Source organism: Ammospiza caudacuta, chromosome 5 (assembly GCF_027887145.1).
Source record: "Ammospiza caudacuta isolate bAmmCau1 chromosome 5, bAmmCau1.pri, whole genome shotgun sequence".
NCBI lineage: Eukaryota > Metazoa > Chordata > Aves > Passeriformes > Passerellidae > Ammospiza > Ammospiza caudacuta.
In genome coordinates this window covers 56,379,067-56,399,529 of record NC_080597.1, presented here as the reverse complement: position 1 = coordinate 56,399,529, position 20,463 = coordinate 56,379,067, and the positions used below count along the sequence as shown (strand labels likewise).

The following is a 20,463-nucleotide window of genomic DNA, read 5'->3' as shown; positions in this document are numbered from 1 at the left end:
GGGCCGAGCAGCGCCTGCCCGGAGCGCGGGCCGGGAGGTGCCGGGACAGGGACAGGGACAGGGACAGGGACAGGGGCGGGAGGGTGGGTGCGGGGGTCCCAGCTGTGCCCCCAGCGGCGGCCGCAGCCCCGGCCCCGGTGCGCACTGTGCCGGGGGCCCGCCCGAGCGGTTTGGCGTCCCCGGGCTGCCGCCGGGAGCTGTTGCGTCCCGGATCCTGCGGGTTTGGTTGTGGTTCTATGCTGAGGAATTCGGGCTTAGGACTCTTCCAGCCGGTATAATTTCGGTGGCAACTCGGAAAACCGTAAAGGTGTTCTGTCTCTAGGTAATGACCGCTTGGACCATCTTGTTCTGTAGGCAGAGAACAAGAGGTAAAAAAAACTGTGCCGGCTACTTGCCTTGGAGTGTTATGTTTGGTAAACACCAGCCACCAGCTTTCTGTTTGGTGGAAGCAAAGATTTCATGCTGTTCTCAATAGGCCTTTTGGGATTAGATACAGGAAAAGCTTTTCAGGACAGTAAATTACCAATAATTCTGGTATTAGAAATGTGCCAGTATGCAATTTATAATAGATCCTGTGATTATTCTTGCAGGAAGGTTAAAAGCATGCAACTGATGCTTTAGGAAATGGAAGGTGCATCAGATGGCTTTGAAGCTGTTACATCAGAAGGATCAAGTGCAGAGCAATCACCTGCACCCTCACAAGGAAAAGCAGTCGGAGAGGATGGGGACCCAGCAGAGAAGCCTCCGCTCCCTGAACCTGCAGGCACTGCACAATCAGAGAGGGGCTGGAACCAGCCGTCTCCTTCTCAAAATTCAGTACTGCCAGAGAGTACAGAAAAGGGGACAATGACAGGTAAAGAAGTAGTTAAAATGTTGGGTATTAATGGTTTAAAGAGATATTTTTTCTTCAACTTGGTTATAGCTTCTTGCACTCCCACACACCCTCATTCTGTTTATGCTTGCTGAGGTTTGGTCCTGCAGTAACTTTTTAAATTCTCGTTTGAAACATAGTCCAAAGGTAAGGAATGTATTCTTTATCTCAAACTGTAGTAGTCATTTCTAGATGGCACTTTATGGAATGATCCTTATTTCCAGAAATGTGTATGCATAAGTATACATATTTTGTATGTGCATTTAAATTACCAGTCTAGCCAACATTATAGAAATCACCTTACTATTTTACCTTTCTTAGATTCCCCTGTAAATTGCCTGCCACCCTTCTTTTATCCGTGTCTTTCTCCTGCAGCTTCCCAAATTCTCCATCATTACCTACACCTGTTCTTCAGTGTTCTGGATGTCTTCAGTCACTTCCTAATACAGGACCACATTTGCTTGGCTCTTCAGAGCAGAACACAGCATATCCTGTTCAGCAGCTGAGCAGAGTGAATAACATTTCCTCGTATGGACTTGCTGACTACTTTCCTCTTGGCTGGGTTGCATTCATCTGCTCTCATTCTGAGAAGCTGGCTAGGAATATCTTTATGTGGTGGCAGTATTACATTAGATACCACCTTTAAAATTGTATGATAATACTGTTTCAGCTTTCAAATAGACTGTCTTTTAGCTGAAAAAAAGGATGGTTATGCTGTGTTGCAGTGTTACAATAAAATCATCCTGGGCTAAAGTTGAAAGAGTTATTTGTTTGTTTTGAGAAACTTGTCAGGAATGAATTTTGGTTTTATTTTTAGTAAGCATGATTAAGGATAATGGAACATCTTGGAAGACTTGGCCTAATTTTGAGAATCAGGAATGTTTCCCTGGAGAAGTCATTCAACAGGATTACCACATGCCTGATGTCTTAACTGTCAGAGTAGAAACAGGTAAATGCTGCTTTTACACATTTGTCAATACATATGTAAATATGATCTAATCTAGATGTGTTACTGAAATAAGCAATATTTATATTTTGGAACTTTCCTTTTAACAGGTTCAGATTCATTTCAAGAAGTAGTTGTAAAAGTTGAAAGACCTACCTATAAGAAACCTTTTCTGGGTGGATTTAGGAACGTGTCAACAGGAGTGGAATTTCATAATGCAGGATCACAAACAAACCCCAAAAAACGACCTGACAAAGGAATTCAGTTATTTTGTAGGGGAACACAGGTAAAGGCTTTGTAATGTCCCTTTAGAATGTTGTTTTTACCAAATGGAATAGAATGCTGGCACTATTTCTGATAGGAAAGAGGAAATAAATCTGAGATAAATGTGCAAATGAAAGTATTTATTAGATAAATATAATTATTCTTGTGATTTTCATTGCAAATAGCTAATTTTGCCACTTACTGTAATGAGGAAAAAAAAATCTCTGTGTATTTACTTCTAATCTGACATGCATTTTTTCCCCAGACGGCCGTGGAAAAAAATGCCCAACAACAAACGAGAAATACAACATCAACACAGATGACTAAAACTGGCCTTTATGTATCAAACATGACCGACAAACTAATAACTCCTGGAAAGTATTTTACAGCAGAGGAATACCATAAACGTAGACTTGAAGCAGTAAGTCCTTATCTGTTTGAAACTATCTGGAAAATAATGAATTGTGAAGGTTATCTGAATATTTAATGAGTGTTCAGAGTGTTCAAAGACGGAATTTAAAAGTGAACTGTAAAATGTCTTCTTATGCTCATCTTTTGTAATCTTTCAGATACAGGGGAAGTGCATGTTTGCTCTAGAGTTTTAGTGACATTTGATACCTTGCAATCTCTTAAATATTAAGAATTCTGAAATTATTGTTTTCTGTCTCACAGTGACAGTTAAGTTCCTATGTAGAGCATTAAGGATTAAAACAGGCTTGTTCTTACAAAATTCTCATGATCTCTTTGGAATAACCTAAGATACATGCTTAATGTATGGCCTGAAATAAATGCAGTATTGGGTTAGGATTTAGGAGATCTGCATTCAAGCTTTTGAGTTTTGAGAACAATCTATTGTTCCTTGTCTGTTTGGCTGGGGTTTTTTGTCAGACTTAGTAGGTTACCTTGTGCAAGCTGATCCATTTGGATTCTGTTCAAGCTCCCTGCTTTGACACTGAAGTAGAAATGGGCTGTTCAAACGCAGGCAGTGGGTCTGTGGGGTTTTCTGTGCACTGAGTTGCCTCATGAAGGCAATTCAGATTACAGATTCTGCATATTCATTGTGCAGAGGATGCCATTTAGGCCTTCCACTCTGCTTTTTGGAAACCATGTGTTCTGTGACTGCGCATCTAACTAAAGTCTGCCCTAAGTAGTGTTAGATGAGGCATTGCTTTGTAAATGCTCTAGTTATTAATTTGATTGCTGAAAATAGACAGTCTGAATCCAACTGAATGGAGAAACAGTTGATTTCCCAAATGTCTAAATAGAATAATTGTATTGGTAATTGTATTGACATGGTTGGCAAGGTATTTGAAGTTTTCTGGGCAGAAGTTTTCTTGTAAAGGTGGTGGTGTTCGCAGGGGTCCCAGGACGAGAGAAAAGACGAGAATCTTGACTCCATGTTTCAGAAGGCTGATTTATTATTTTATGATATATAGTATATTAAAAGAAAATGATATATTAAAACTACACTAAAGAATGGAAGAAAGGATTTCATCAGAAGGCTTGAAAGGTATAGAAAGGAATGGAGTGATAATAAAATCTAAAATCTTGTGACTGACCAGAGAGTCCAAGACAGCTCGACTGTGATTGGCCATTAATTAAAAACAACCACATGAGACCAATCACAGATGCACCTGTTGCATTCCACAGCAGCAGATTAATTATTGTTTACATTTCGTTTCTGAGGCCTCTCAGCTTCTCAGGAGAAAAGATCCTAACAAAAGGACTTTTCCTAAAATATGTCCGTGAGAACTTCTTAAATCGGTCAGCTGTAGCTGATGGCAATGTGCATCTTGTAGAAGTGGAACCCAGGTAGGGAGTAATTTCCTCAGGACTACCAATATGTTTTTCTGTGGTCTTTGGTGACCCTTATGGAAGTCTGTAATGTGTCTATAGGTAATTGATAATACATAGTAGAGAGATGTCGGCTTGGTGTTGGTTCACATTGATGGATTTGCCCAGTGCAGTATAGGTCCATATTGAAATACTGTTTGAAGGCATATTGAAGAGAAGTTTTAGATTAAAATATTACCAGAGACAGTGTGACTGTATTAGTATGATTTTGTGCTTGATAGCTTTTGATGCTGAACAGTGCTTGGTACCTCAAGGCATTGATCTGACTGAACTGTTTGTAGTGCAACAGCCAGCAGAAGGTGAGGCTTGTGCAGCATCCTCCCTTAACATATCGTAGACATTTCCCCAGTCCTCAATAGCTACAGCTTGGCAAGGTCAATGATTTAATTTTCTTTTTTAATTTCTGTCATAACAGCATTAGTAATTTCACTTTCATTGTTTGTTCACAAATAAAATGCAGTTGATGTTGTGTCTATGTGTTGATTTTTGTAACTAGAAATTTAAAAGAAATTTTGCAAATGTGTCTACATTTCCACTCTGTAAATTTGCAGTAAGATAAGGCAAAGAATAAAAACAGTGCATGGCAAAATACATTTTTAAGGGGAGATTTGAAAAAGAAAAATGGATATTTAAATGTAGTTTATATTTTGATTTGATTATTTGAACCCATTTTATCCACTGTACTCACTGGTTAAATTCCTGCAGTTATCTAACTGAGTAAACATACTAGTGCTTAAACTAATAGTACATGACTGATTTTGTAACATTTAAATTAGTTTCAGTACAAGAAAAATCTTAGAAAATGTAGTTAGGGAGCTGGAGAAGAGTTAAGACATAATGCTACACTTCAAAATACTATGTTGTTTCATTTTAAATTCGTGATTCTTTGGTATTGTATCACATATAGGCAATAGTAATACAGAAGTATTTCCGTCGTTGGCATGCTGCATATTTAGTACAAAATCTGAAGGAGCAAAGGAGGTTAAGGCTGGCACAGGAGGCACAAGAAGAATTACAGAAAAAATGGGAGAAAGAAGAAAAATTGATTAGAGAGTATGAGAAAAAACTGAACCCTAAAACAAGAGAAGACTTTGAGCTACTCTACCATGACTTGGAATGTAAGTTTTCTTAAAGGGATATCCTTAAAGCAACAAAACAGTACAGTTTGTTTAAAACAAACTTAGGGTTTTTACGTGTTTTTATAGATTATTTTTTCTGCTTGACAGTGGAATCTTTTTCATTGTAAAAGAATTATTTTACTTTCATGTATTACTAAAAAACAGGAAGAAGACCTTGATGCTCTGTAAGCACTGCTCAGCAATAACCAAACATCCCTGTGTTATCAACATCCAGCACCTTAAAAGCTGCTGTGACTAAAAATTAACTCTATTGCAGCCAAAGCCAGTACACCTTTTTTTAGAAACAACTGGCTTATAGAAGAGTGCTCTTTGGCAGTTTTATTAACATTTTTTATTTATGTCTACAGTTAAGGTCAGCTAGAAGAACAAAAGGGTGTTTTTTTTAGATCAGAGTTGCTTTTATCTTTCACTCTACATTTAAGATGCTGAGGAATTTTTTTACAGAATTTTACAACATATGACAGAAGTTATTCTTTTTGTCTTAGTTGTCCTCTACTGATGCTTTTTCTCCTTCCTAGTTCATTCCATGTTTCATAAAACTGTGTTGTCAACATTTTAAAAATCTCTTAGGAGTTCTGCAGGATATTCTGAAAGTCATACATTTCCTGTTCTTGGAGTAGATGATGTTTAATACAGGCAAGCACCTCTAAACTTCTTCAGAAAAATAATGTGAATACTGCAGATAATTGACATAAAACCTTACAAGAATGTAATGGTGCAAATAGAGCAAAAAACTTAGAGTATTTCCTTTGGAAAAACAAAAACATTCAAAACTGTGCACTTGTAGCAGCATATAATGAAATAGCAAGACAAATTTTGTTTTTTTACAATGTCTCTTTTAAAGCCAGAGGTTTGTACTGTAACTTGTAGCAATTCTTATGTTATCTCAGCTACAGTGCTTTATGGCCTAGCTCTTTGCCAGTTTGGATATTTTTGTCCCTGTGGCAGAGCTGACCTAAGAGATGACCTACTTCATTGCAAAGCCACCTGCCCTACCATAAACCATCTCAGCTCTTTCTTCAGTGGTAAACTGAGCATAAATTTGATGGCATGTGTTATTCATAGAGCTCAGCATCACGATTCAAAAATTCCCAAGTTATACACTAATCTTTTAGGGCTGTCATACTTTGTGTGGCGTTGAACAAATGGCTTTGTCTGAATTAATAAATGATTTATAAATATCACTGTTTGTGACAAATGTAAAAATTATTCCTTGTCTTGAGCTTTGCAGTTATTGGAATAGTATCTTCATGATATTTGTGGCTTGTTTGAGGTTGTCCAGCCCCCCTCCCTTTTTCTGTGTAGATAGTTTGCTTTTCACTTCCCAAGAATCAAGCCCTTTTCAAGTTGTGTCTGTATCAAAAGCCAAGGTACTCAAATAGGACTTTTTTCCTTGCCACTTATGAGAAATCTTACTATTTCATTTTTTTAAGTGTGAAAAGTCTTACTTGCAGTAGAAGCAAGTAAGTTCTGTTGAAGTTATGGAAGAGTGCTGATCTTCATGATATTTTTAGATTTGAAACTTATGGTTATGCAAGTGTCTCTTGCTTAATTGAATGACTTTGGATTCACAAATAATAAAAGTTTCAGCCAAGCATGTTCAGAAATTTCATATCTAGTCAACCTGACAAAAACATGTGCCACTTCAGAACAGAACAAATTCCAGTATTTGAAATGGTTTTTTTTACTATTTTATTAAAAATAATGGTCTGGTATCAATCTCACTGTTTAGTTTTTGTTAATTGGTATTGACTAGTTGCTTCTCTACATGGAGATTTGCAATCATGCTCTTCATTTTAATAGAGCTTAATGATTCTAGGAACTTGGAGTTTTTTTCCTACCTGCATCTGCAACAATTTTGCATTCTTATAGTGCCAACAATTTACACAACCTAAATCATTGTGACAGTAATAGAATGAGACTATTGTCGTCCAGGGATCTGTGAAGGTTATTGATGTAATCACAACAGGGTTACTATTACAGGGTCAGCCAGTACAAGCAATTCCTGGTGGTACAAGAACTGTTGACTATATAGTGCAAATGAGGTCTATCTATATATGCAGCATGTCTGCATAGGCATTTATTATTTATTTGAAAAGTATGAGCTATTTTACTTTATAAACAGTGGAGTAAAAATTGTAATGAGTAAAATCTCTGCAGATAGATAATCTGCAGAACAGATAATCTAAGAGGAGATTAGATTGGTTGCAGGTAAATGGGGAATCAAGAAGTGAGTATCAATGGTAAGTGGCAGCTTTTTCATTTCTGAATGTACAAAATTGCTTACTCTATTTATTGCTCCACCTTAGAAGTTGCTGGGGGGCATTATTATGCCCCCTTCAGGCATAATAAAGCTTCATGTAAATAATTCTGTATAAGCCTGTTGTTTGGTGGCTTGGCTGTATTTAAAATATATATCTTGGGGTTCTCAGAACTTGGCAGACAGCTGTCATGTTACAGCTGGGAGAGCCTTAAGGAAATGAATTGAAATATTTAAAAATGGAAAACAAGGTGTTGTAGATAAGAAGCCACAGGCAGAAAATAAGCCTTCCTCCTTTCCCTCCTCCTGCCTCTAATCTTACCCGATCCAGGATGTTACAGAATTTTTCAGTGTCTCACATATTGAATGGTTTCCTTTTACTCTGGGTTTTGATTTTGCGTAACTGCTCTGGGATGATAACAACACTTTGAGGTATTCTTCAGTTTTGGATCTTATAAAATTCCCTACAAAACCCTAGAGGTATTTGAACTAGATCAGACTCTTCAGAGAAGCCAGGAATTGTTATGGGATATGCAAAGGCAGTAAACACAGTTTGATTTTACAGGCAGATTTCTCTAAATCCATGCAGTGTCTATATTGGCAGCAAAAGTGTCAGGGGGTCAGATCCTTATTCAGCATGTACTGATCCATGTGCTGCTGTCATCACCTCCTGTGGCTTCTTCTGTGGCCACTTTCACCCACTTGAAGGGTTGTGTTATAGAAAAGGAAAGGGAGAGTAAAGCAGTGACTGTCGAGTTATTAATGTGTTCTCATCTGCCTTGGATGGCAAAAGGTGATACCACTGCAATATCCAGTCTAAAACCTCAAGTGCTAAATGTGACTGTCAGTCAAGTTTTATCTCAGTTTTGGAGGACTTCAAGCTTCTTTAGATTTTACTCATTTATGCAGGGAGAAGCAGTAATATTCTCAGCACTGAGTACTAGTAGTACCACAGTAAGATGCAGCCATTTCATCATACATTTCCACAGGAGCTAAATTCTTTTTCTCACATACAGATTCTTTTTCTCCTACTCATCCTTGAGTTTGGAGTGCAAATTGGCAGTCTGGAATTGATGTACACACACATACTCTCACAGAACATCTGTATAATTTACATTAATTTCTAGGCCATCTGCATGTATTGAAAATAGCTATAACATCAACTCCCTAAAATGGAAACTGAGTTTTAGTGAATATTGAAAGAAAAGTCGATTATGTTGTTTCTTAAATATGAAAGCAGAAGTTTTGCTGGAAAGTAACAATATTTGTATCTGCAGTATGGATGCAGGAGGAGACTGAGCGAATTAACAGAACTCTTACTGGAGGTAAAAGAAAGGCAGCACTTTTTGCACTTCTGGAAGAAGAGACAGAGCTCATTGCTTGCATTGGGATGCACAAATTAAGTGCCAATCTGGAGAATCAACAAAAAGCAATACTGCACTTTCTGGGTAAGGTCAGTAATTACTCTGATCATAAAGAATATCTAAGTTCAGGAACAGAAAATACACCTGCAAAGTACAAAAATACCTTTTGTAGTTTTTAACAGTTAATCATGTGAATGCAAACGTTATAAATATCCAAATTATGTGGTTGTTCATGTCAATAAAATTTAGTAAATTTCTTTTTTCCAAGCTGAGAATTTCATAGCTACCAGACCAATTGAAGGTTGAACAGTGGATCATTAATGCTGTTAACTATAAAAAGTATAAACAATACATATAATTAATTATAACAATAAGTATAATAATAAATGTAATAACAATAACAATAATAATAATAATAATAATAACAATAATAATAATAATAATAATATGTTATCCTTCAGGAAGTAAATTTTTCATTTATTTCCTAAATGAGTATAGGCCTCTGGTCATCATATGTCTTTCTTTAAAGAAAGCATTTATTCTGTTTCCCTGTATAAAGAAGAGTTTGAATCTGATGTTGAATTCAGTTATTAAATCACTGACTTTAGTTCCATTAGAATTTTATTTGAGATTTCATTCTTGTATAATCTTGGGGATGATATTTAAGGGAAGTGTTCTTCAGTCTTTATTAAAGAAAAAGAAAATTCTTTCATTCACAAAGATGATTTAAAATGGCATTAAATTCAGTGGTATCTAATGTAAAAGACCAAAAAACCCTTGTCCTTTTAGGTAGATGTCCAGCCATTGGAACAAAGTAATAGTTTATTTTCAAAGTATATACATGATTATGAAAAGAAATACTGCAACAGAAATGGTTTTTAGCTGTCTATTATTATTATTATTATTATTATTATTATTATTATTATTTTAAAATTTTGACTATTGAGTGCTCAAAAGTAGAAATGGTGGTTTTGTACAAAAGAGACTTTTTTTCATTCTTTTTATTACTGATGCTGGGGAACTGTACTCTAAATGTGATTTGATAAAATGTATTACATTTCTCATTATGAACAAGTGTCTTATCTGAAATGTTGGTGGAACTATTACCACATTTATTGGTGTGCTATGACTGTTTTCTGTCTTACTGCTTTCAAGAATGAAAAAAAACCCCACCAAACCAAATAATTAGGATTATTTTCAGAGCTTTGAATCATTTCTATGTTTCATGTTTGCTTCTTCTACTAACAATCTGTTCTGTTACCTTCTTCGAAAAAGAAGCCTAGAACAGTCAAAGCAAATATATTTCACTTTAAACTGACTCTGTCCTTACTTTTCCATAAGGACTGATTTCCAGTGTCCTACCTGTACAGATTGCTTCCAGCACATATTCTGACAAGCTGGACAGTTTTCTTACATCTAGAATCAGAAGCAAAACGTTCTTCAGCACAAAAACTCTCAGTGACAGTTGATGTTTGGAGAATCAGGAGACACATCAGAGACAACTGATATTTTGTCTTTACAAACAGTGGAAAGACAAGTGGAAAGACTGTTTTTCCTGAAGCAGTCACTAATAATTTATTTATTCCTACTTTAAATGTATAAATTATGCTTTTCATGAAAGGGACTGTAATCTTTTTGTTTTAAAATTTATTGAGCTTCTGAATAGTGCAATGTTTCATGTTTTTTATCATGTTCGCTATAGGATTTCGAGTGTTGTTCTAAACTGTTGACATAGATAGTTCTAACTCGGAGAAAAAGTAAAAATTTTTGCATTTTTATAAAAGATAAATATAATTTTGTAAATCTCAAAATTATATGGATGGTTTGCTATGATTGTAACAGTGCAATTTAAGCTTTTTAAATTACAGCATGAGATTTATTTTTGAGTGCTTGATTAGGGATAATTTGTTTTTTTCTTGAACTTTGAGCTGGCAATGTTGATCTGGACACTTGCCAGTTAAAGCTGCAATAGTATCTTTCACATCTGAAGACTGCAAGCTGCAATGGCCAATGTGGCATGAAAGTTGCTTCTCCATGGAAACCTTTGTTCCCTTCTTTGCTACTTTAAGCATGTACCTCCACAGGCGTGTGTGCCCTTATGAAGGTTGGTACTGGTTGTGTGTGCCCTATGTTCTAGGGGGTTCTTTATGCTGAACTTGTTCTTCTTCAGCTTTTGTACTTTGGAGAGGAAGTATTTGATTAAGCTTTTGTACAGCAATCATATTGACTTAAAGAAATTTGTGTAACTATTAACTGTCACTCAGTTCATACCTTTCATGTTTTGTACTATTTCTGCACACATCCTATGGATTTTTTTAAATTATACTCACCTTTTCCTCTCTCTCTGTGGTGGTGTGTTTCCTCAGGCTCCTTTTCTGCTTTCATACATTGGCAGCAGAGTGTAGTTGTAGTAATACAGATAACAGGATTATTGTAAATTCCACAGCACTGCCAGCAGACTAAAAGACAAGAGAAAGCTGGCAGAAGATCTCAAAGTTTTAGTTTTTCTCTTGTCAGTCTGGAGTACAGAAAAATAGTCCTGAAACCAGAGAACTTGTGATTCTTTCTTTTTTCAGTAAAAGGCTGCATATTTTTTTTTCCATTTTAAAATTTTTATGTAATACCCAGCTATGATCAAGTAGTAAGAAAAATACAGAAGTTACAGATTTATTTTTGAAGAAATAATTATAATAACAGAATTGGTCTGTATTAAGGGTCATTTGAAGAATGGGTTACCAAGTTTACTTGCACCTATTGGGTTTGCAAATTATCAGAAAAATCTAATTTTACTGACTATTTCTTAGGGTCTACCCTGGCCATTGATTTTTTCTAGCATTAGTAAATGACCTTTCTCTGTTATGGTAAGTGATTTCCTTGAAGAGGATCAAATGTAGGTACTGAATGAACTACTATATGGAAAAGAGTGATTTGTCCCAGTCTAACATACAAAGGATTGCCAGCATGATAGACCTTCTAGGTTGGTCTGAATTTCATTGTTTGCAAAGTGTGGGGTTTTGGTTTTGTTTTAGGGTTTTTTAAAGAATTTATAGTATTGTATAAAGATAGTGAAACAAAATGAACATACAATAGAATGCTCTCTATATATGACAGAGAAAAAATTGCCTTGCTCAAGTTTTGCAGAAATTCAAAGATTTCACCAAGTAATTAAGAGTTGGTTAGTTGTTTTGGGGTTTTTTTAGCTACCGTCTGATTTTGCTATTGCATTCTTAGTTTTGGCTGTGAAATGTGATCCCTGGTTAACAATATCTCCTTTAATTAGATTTCTACCCCCACTGAAAATGTAATTAAGTGTCATTAATTTGATGTTAAATCCTTTCTGAAATTATTTTTTCTTTCTTTTCCTTACCTAACTATTTACTTAAAAGTGAGGAAAAGTTTTGATTGTGGTGATAACTAATCACATCTCTTCTAGCTATCTAATATTCTTGATATTTTTATTACTTATCACCATATCAAGTCAATTTCATCAAAATAATGACTGTGTCAATGCTGGGGTCATGTCCAGAAAGCTACTAGACATGTGAATACTGCATAAAGTGTTCCTGTTGCTAGGTCACACTGAGACTGCAAGGTGAAGTTCGTGAGTGTTAGTGAGTACTTAAGTTCCAAATATAGTGAAAGAGAATAATTGAAACATAGAAAGAGGTTTTGAGTACCTCTCCCCATTAAGAAAAGGAAATTGAGTTAAGTAATGATGGGAGAGGCTTTTGAAAACTCTTTTCTATTGGAATTGGACACCTGTCTCTTTATGTAACAGTTATTTGTAACCAAAATCCATCTTCTGGAAAGAAGAAAATGAAGAAAATGGTTGTACTTTTCAGACCTTGTGGGGCAGGTGACATCATGGAACTTCTTACTGTCTATAAAAGTTAAAGATGTGCAAAGAGATAATTGAAGCATAAGGCATATGGCATGTGGTGAAGTTAGTAAACAGGAAGCTAGGTGAAGTGTCTGGTAAACTGTAAATACATACCTTGCCCCAGCTCTAACAAACTGTATTCCTTCTATCCTTCTCTGCAACTAGTATAAATAGAACAGTTCCCTGGAGATATTTTTTACTGCAGTAGACTTTAAGGTCTTAAATTTTCAATCTTTACACAGTCAACAGACCCATTGATTTTTACTGATAGTTTGATGGGATTTATGACTGCAAAGTGATATACAGAACAAATGTATTCTAACGCTACTGTCAGTAAATTCACTTTAAAAAAGTAGAGCATATCCATTTAGGAGAATATTATTTGCTTTTAATATCCTGTAAGTCGAAATTGTCATGACCTGCTGCTTTAAATAAAGTGTGCAATTGAATGCTTGCTTTGGTGGAAGAGGTGCTGTATCAATATCATCAATAGAATTAGCCTTTTGCATTAGTCAAGCATTAATGTTAACTCCCTCTTTGCTCTGATAAAACTTGATGTACCATAATGCAATTGTTCAGCTGGTGGTCAGATTTTAATAGCTCAGAGTTCTACAAATTGTTTCTGAAGTGTGCACAACCTAGGAGGTGGAAAGCATTTGATGGAAAAATCACTGAAATGGATACACCGAACTCGCTCCGTGGCAAAGAACTACTTGAAATCTACCGCAGCATTAACACAAAGGACATCCCAAAAGATGAGAGGATATCTGTGCTGTTAACACTCAAATGGACAGTGAAGGTAAGGTTTAGTTTTCTATTTATGTTTAGCTTGAAGCTTTTTATTCTAAAGGTGCTGTCACTTAATTGACTCATTAGCAGTGCTGCTGCTGGCAGGCAAGTGCCATGATGGTGAGCTAGAGACCCTCATGTACTACCTGGTGTGTGAGTGTAATTTAAATTCCAGATACACTCTAAATTCATATTTCACTTTATCATGTGCATATTTGTCTTCAGGTTGTATTAGAATTTTAACCCCAGGGTTTTAGATGTCTTTGTATATTAATACATAATACAATTTTAGTACAAAGTTTTGTTTCCTATTTAATATCAACCTTATGAGAGCCGTGGCAGGGATATATGTGGCAACTACCATTAATTTTTTCTCAGTTCTTTGAAATATCTGTGTAGAACCTTATTTATCTATTGGTTTGGATTACCAATTTTATGGGTAGCAAATACTGATTTTTTTTCTTCTTCTCTTTGCCCCCCACTCCCTGCTGCCACTGTTGCTGCTAGTGTTCCCAATGAATTAGAAGCTGGTTGCATTTTTTTTTTTTAGTCTTTCATATATGTTTTATTTATTTACTCACGTACAAAAAGAATGAGTCTCAAGGTCCTTTCAGGATGATACTGTTGACATCAGCCTAGAATAGAATGCTGCTTCCTGGTCTTATTAAAACAAACAAGCATCTTGCTGTTTGTTTTGGTAGTGTCAGTATTTGATTTAAAGTCACTATGGCATTGAGAACACTTCTGGTTTATGAACTCTTGCCCATCGTAACACAAGTCAATATTGCTGTGGTCAACAAGTGCATTTCTGTAAATTAGCACTCTCTTTTATCTGAGAAATCACTGAACTCATTCACCTCTTACGTCTCTCTCTCTGGAGAATCTCCTGCCAAGCATTGGAAATATTGAAGTGACTAATTTCCAGGCAAAGTCCCCCATGCCTCTTGTGTGGTGGATTTTTTTGGGTTTTCTAGTGGCATTTTTTTTAAACTCATCTATATTACACCTCCAATCTCATAGCCAAAGGAAGCTTCTTAGGGAAATATTTCTTGGGACTTTTGAAGACGTAAAATTTTGCACTTGTTGAGTAGCTCTGCTAAGCATCTTTTAGTGCTTCCAGGCTTACAGTTCCTCACAGCTTTGGTTTACATATACAGGCCCTTTAAAACAGAATCTGTAAGCATTCTTACTTTTGTAGTTCTACAGTTCTTTCCCTGGAGATTTTTTTTCCCTGAGAGACTAAGGAATTCTTCTGTGAACATGTTCTTATATGAACATACAGAGGTATGCATAGTAATGTCCATAGATTCCATAGGTTGCTTTCTTGTCTTGTTGAATGATTTTGTTTGTTTGCTTCTTTATTGTGCAGTTGATTTTCCTTTTTCTCTCTTTTTTTTTTTTCCAGGAACATGAATGTAAATTAACCGAGGAATTAGTGGCATTAATTGACAGGGAAATTGATCTTTTGTCAAGAGAGGTGAAAGAATGCAACTTGGAAGGACTGAGGAAAAGAATTTGTACATTATTTCTCCAGTATATCAAAACTCCAGAGTTTAACCCTCAAGTTGCTGGGTTAATTAAGGTATTATTCTTATTTTGCAGCCTGACATAGTGGCCATTGAAGTAAAGAGAAGGGGGATGGAAAATATTGAAAGGTTTTTTATTTTACATTTTGCTGTAGAATTTGTGGAGGAGTTCCTCAGGAAGTAAATTGTAGCAAGTACATAGGTTTCACACAAATAAATTTATATTGTCCTATTAGGAAGCATGGGGCATAGACGTGGGTCATAAGCACCTGACAAGTGGCTGGCAGCACTGAGAGAGCCCAGGAACTCTTGTGTCTGAAATAAAAAATCTGAAAGCTATAAATGGTAGATCTCATGGGATAGTATCAGTAAAATGTAATAGCAAAGCAGTACCAATATACTGAGAGAGGAAGTTGTGTTTTTTCTACTGGTCAAGAGGCAGCATGCTGGGCATCCAGAAAGGAACAGCATAGCCCATGTCAATGTCCAGTGAGTTTGCACCTAAGCAAAAACTGTTCCAGTGTGTGAGTGTTTTTCTTTTCTGACTACATATTGCAAATAAAAATATGATTCACTATCATATGTTGCTTTTCTAAGTAGCAATGTCTGTTTTGCATCTATCAGAAGAGCATTCCTCATACAGTGGTCAATGTTATCTCAGGAGTAGAGAATCTGTCAGATGTAGATGCAGATGTCAGATTTAGAACCAACTAACAGTTAATGTTACACTGGGTTTTATTAGCAGACACTGAAGATTATCAGACTACTCAAACTACCCAGTTACAGACTCAGGCTGTCTGCACAGACCACATTATACATTCTTTTCATTTTCTTCCCCTGTGTTGTTTCTGGACATGCAGTTCTGATGATTTTGTATTCTTATGCCAAAATGTTAATATGCCTATTATCTCAGGGTTTTATCTTTGCCAAAAAGGGCAGATTCTGCATGAAAAATAAAATGTGGAGAATTTAGTTTCTGTTTTCTCTGTGTTGTCATCTTTCCAGAATAACTGACAATCTGCATACATAAAAGCACCAGGAAGAGCACTGGAACATAAATTTTAGGATCTTCATATAGCTTAAAAGGGAATTGACTGATTTATATAACTGGTTTTAGCAAATGCAGTAAGAAAATACAGTTACTCTTGGTATCCTATCCAAGAACAATCACAACACTTTATTGAGTATTTTTAAATAAATACTTCTAGCTTTTACATATTAAAATACTTGCATGAAGATATGGAAGACTTATCCTGATAGTGTTTGAGTAACATACAAGTAATACAAAGATACCCTGTTGTAATTTAACTTTTTTGGTTTTTTTAAATTTCTAGGTTCCACAAGATCCCTTAACACTTTATAAAAACGTTTACTTCTGTCATAGCTGTGAAAAGTACTTACCACCTTCTGAGTTTCCCATTCCTGCAAGTTCCTACACCATTGGCAGATGTCGCTCCTGTTACCAGCTCGATAATGAGGCTCGGAAACGAGAATCTTATTTCAAGTACAGACTTATACTGGAAGATCTCAGGAAGTCTGAAGTTGATTATCAGGATGATAGTAAAATTGTTTTCCTAGTTCAGGTACTGTTGGAAAGAGCACTGCAACTCATAGTAAGCAGTGGCTTTGACTATGTATCCTCTATTTTCTGTATGTTGTGGACAAATTGAGAAATGGGCTAAAATCTACAGCTTCTTCCTCTGGTATGTGATGTTCCACACCATAAAGAAGCAGCTCTTAAGCTCTTAAGCATAGGTGTGCTTTAAAAGGTGGTTTGCAAGCTATATACTAAAACAAATCTAGCTGACAGGTCGAAGAATCAGATGTTCCAACAACTATGCAAAAAGTACTTATGTATATGAAGATGCTTTTTAACCAAGTGATCATATGTAATGCGCATAGAATTTTTTTTTAACCCAAAGCTTTATTTGGATTTTTATATGGGTGTAAGACTTGTAGAATGAAACATGTTTCTTTCCTTTTTAACCCTGTTTTCAATTTCAGCTTCCAGATATGCAGTACCTGATTGAGAAGATATGGAACTGCCAGTCAGCTCTCAGTGCCTGCAGTGACCTGTATGAGCTGGTTATGGTCAGGTGGGATAAGCAACGTGAGTGGTCTCCATGGAACACTATTCTCCTCACTAAAGAAGAGGCAGATGCACATCTTAAACTGTGTAACCTTCAGAAGGTAAATTTCAATGGGCTTTATTTTTTACTGTATTTATGTTATTTTTAGTAGAATCCTGCCACTAATTATGTTGGGCCAAATTTAGTTATTATACTTGTCCATCTTTAAATTACCTCATTGTGACTATTTAAATGATTGCATCTGTGCTATTAAACAGAATGGACAGCAATCCAGAAGGCATCTGGCATGTACAGCTCATTCCATGTACCTGAACTCTGTCTTGCCCCAGTTCTCCCTCCTGAAATGCAAGAAGCTGAGTGGCCTCACCCATGCTGCTTGCTGAGAACAGTGCCATGCATGCTCTCTTCCTTCAGATCAGATCAGACAAGAGCCAGGCTGGATGAAAAGCATACTAAAGACTGAGCACAAATACTGTGACCATCGTGGGCCTGTGCTCTTGCACATGCTCTGGCCCCATTAGTTTCTGGTCTTCTAAATTTTTCATCAAAAAGAAGAATGGCTCCTTGTCTATAACTTGTCCATTTGTCATCATAAAATTTGATGCTACTTTCTTACATGAATATCAGCTAGGTATCCCTTACAATGTAACCTTATAGTGTGCATTTAAGCAATAGAAACATAATTTCTCTTCTGAATTAAAACCACTTAGAACTGTGTTAAACTCATAATCAAAACTGGATTTTTACACAAATCTTCCCAAATTCCATATCTAAACATGGTAGTCTATGAAATACCTCTCCACTGAACATAATATATTAAGAGTATTTAGTTTTGTGAGGCACAGGAGAATCCTGTGAGTTGTGTTTGTCCAGCACTTAATAAAGGCTTATTAAGCCTTTCAGTTCCAGGTTATTGATTTATGTAAGTAGTGATCTGCAGTCATTGTTGCCTAGTGTTCTTTTGTTTTGGGTGTTCTTAATTCAATTTTTAACACAATATGTGTGCATCAGAAATGCAGCTTTAGCTGTTATGTATTGCTCTTCTTTCTGGAAGTCTTAAGAGCAAACTAAACAGAGCAAATTAATTGCTCTCTTTAAAGTTTGATTTACAGATGAAGTATATCAGGGAATTCTAAAGGCAAAAGGAATTCTGCAATCCATTGTATTTTGTGTGTGAGTGCCCAGTGTGTGTCTTCAAGCAGACACGTTTATGTGAGTTTTAGCTTTAGAAGGTAGAATCGGTTTCAAGCTGGGAATCCCTTTCTTGGCTCCTCTCACTCACTGTGAGTCAAGAAGGCTATTCAGACAATCTGAATCTAGTGATGCTCCTCAGCACCCATAAATTTGTTACCAGCATCATGGCAGGCAAAGATCCTGATTGAGCACTTCTCTGGTTTGATGCCCTGAGTCTCGATGTCATAGTCAAAGAAATGCCATTGACTTGATCGGGTCCAGGGCTTCAGTGGATGGAGGAGTTAGGTCAGAACAGCTAAGCTACACAAGCCTACATAAAAACCATGAGGTATTTTCATTAGCTCTTGCAACAAATATGGATGTAAATCAGTTGTAGTGAGGACTCAACTTTCTTCTTCAAAAAAATAAAATGAAGAGTGTGAAATAAGGAAAATGAGGCAAAGATAGAATGTTGTAAGTTGAATCATTGTTTTTCATTCACCAAAACAAAAAGGCCTCTTAAGCCTTTTGTTCAATAGCAGTTATTCATAGTGATTTTATTTAATAGCAATTATTCAAAGTGATGACTACAGCAATAGAAAAATGTTTTTTTCAATTAAACATTCTGGTTATTTATTCCATCATCCAAACTACTAATAATAATGAGGAATTTGGGAAAATGTCACCACTGCATGCAAGTGCTGACTGAAATGCTGCAAAATACTTGCTGTCATGATTAGTTGAAAATAACTACTTTGATTCTTATCAAGGAATGCCTCTACAGTCTTCACCTAGCAAATCTTGCTAAGTGTTCCCTTATTTAAATTTCAAATGTAAGTACAAATGTTCTCACCTGAAATAAATAAATAAATAAATTTTATCTTGAATGGATAAAAAATAGTTACTCTGCTTTTAAAACATGACTAATATTTCACAAGGAGAAATTTTCACTACTGGTCCATAAGATAGTACTATAGAAGTACAAAATATTTTATTATGTATATATACAAATAAATTATCTGCCTTAGTTTATTAAAAGGTCAATATTTATAATGTCTAAAATATGTTGAAATGTTTCTAATGTCTAAAATATGAAGCAACACATATATTTTTAGATATCTTAATTGTATTTATGGTATTTGAAAATTTTTTTTCAGACTTATGAAGCTCCGTTTATTTACAGAATAGAACAAAAGCATATCCGGGCAAAAAGCTACTTTGCTCGGATTCCTGCGATGGCATCATTTTTGCATAGAAGTAACAATCAGTCTAATGTGAATTCCTCCAAAGAAAATAGTTCCTTGAATTTAAAGAAGTGAACTAAATTCCTAGATTTTTAAAAAATATACTTTTTCATCAATACCCTAACTGTATTAAACAGATCAAAATAAACTTCTAAGGATAAAATAATTTGATCTCAATCAGTTAATTTAACTGCATTTTAAGTTTTGTAACCTCATTAAAAAAAATAAAATGTTGTTAAACAGCTTTGTAAATTCTCAGTTTTTAAAGCAATGATTATTTTTCTGTGTATTTCTGCATTGCTTGGAACATTCTGTCTGTAGTGTAATATTCCTGTTGGGCAAATTCTGTTAATTCTTTGTGACCCTTTAATTAGAAAATTATTGCTATAGCACTGTATTAAATTTATTTTTCTTGTCTTAAGCACATAAGGCATAAACCCCCTCAAGCCCTGGATTCTTACAGAACAAATATTTGTGCAAAAGAACAACTTTACATTTTGTCGCTCATATAGATGGTCATAGAAGAACTGCCAGCATGCAATTGTATCCAAGTTGTTGAAATTATTGTAATTAGTATAATTTGAGTATTAATAATTTAAATATCATAATTTGAAATACACATTTCAGACTGTTTGAAATGTGTTTCGTTTTGAGGAGTTTGTATTTTTTGAAGAAGTAAATTCTCCCCATAATTAAAAAAGTTTATGTTTGATCATAGTTACAGAGAAAAATATATGGTGTAAATTCAAAAATCCAACAGAAAGTTGCAAGGTTCTTCTTGAAACCTTTATTATAAAATGTGGATTTGACCCAACCTTTTGTTCTAACAGATTAAACTACCTAGGAAAAAGCAGTTGCATTTACTGGAATAAGCACATATTTGGCAGCAAACAGCTGAAAACTGAATTGATTCCCTCAACAGAACATGAACTGTAGAACCAGCATCTGGCTGACAAGTGCATTTTAACATCATTGGAACCTTTCCACTGATTTTACCATTACATTCAGAATTGTCGTTTGTTTAAGTTCTGCATTGTAGTTCAGAACTGAACTAATTGTAGAA

The 20,463-nt window shown here is 35.6% G+C and overlaps 1 protein-coding gene across 1 annotated transcript; it reads left to right on the top strand.

The window, feature by feature from the left end:
• Positions 1 to 19,535, top strand: IQUB (IQ motif and ubiquitin domain containing). Its single transcript, XM_058805075.1, has 12 exons — positions 1 to 37; positions 591 to 853; positions 1,689 to 1,820; positions 1,928 to 2,103; positions 2,347 to 2,502; positions 4,843 to 5,053; positions 8,612 to 8,787; positions 13,207 to 13,377; positions 14,773 to 14,949; positions 16,228 to 16,476; positions 16,898 to 17,083; positions 19,314 to 19,535. The coding sequence occupies exons 2-12, from the start codon at positions 625 to 627 to the stop codon at positions 19,473 to 19,475; spliced, it is 2,025 nt and encodes a 674-aa protein (XP_058661058.1). The 5' UTR covers positions 1 to 37; positions 591 to 624; the 3' UTR covers positions 19,476 to 19,535.
• Positions 19,536 to 20,463: the final 928 nt, after the last annotated feature.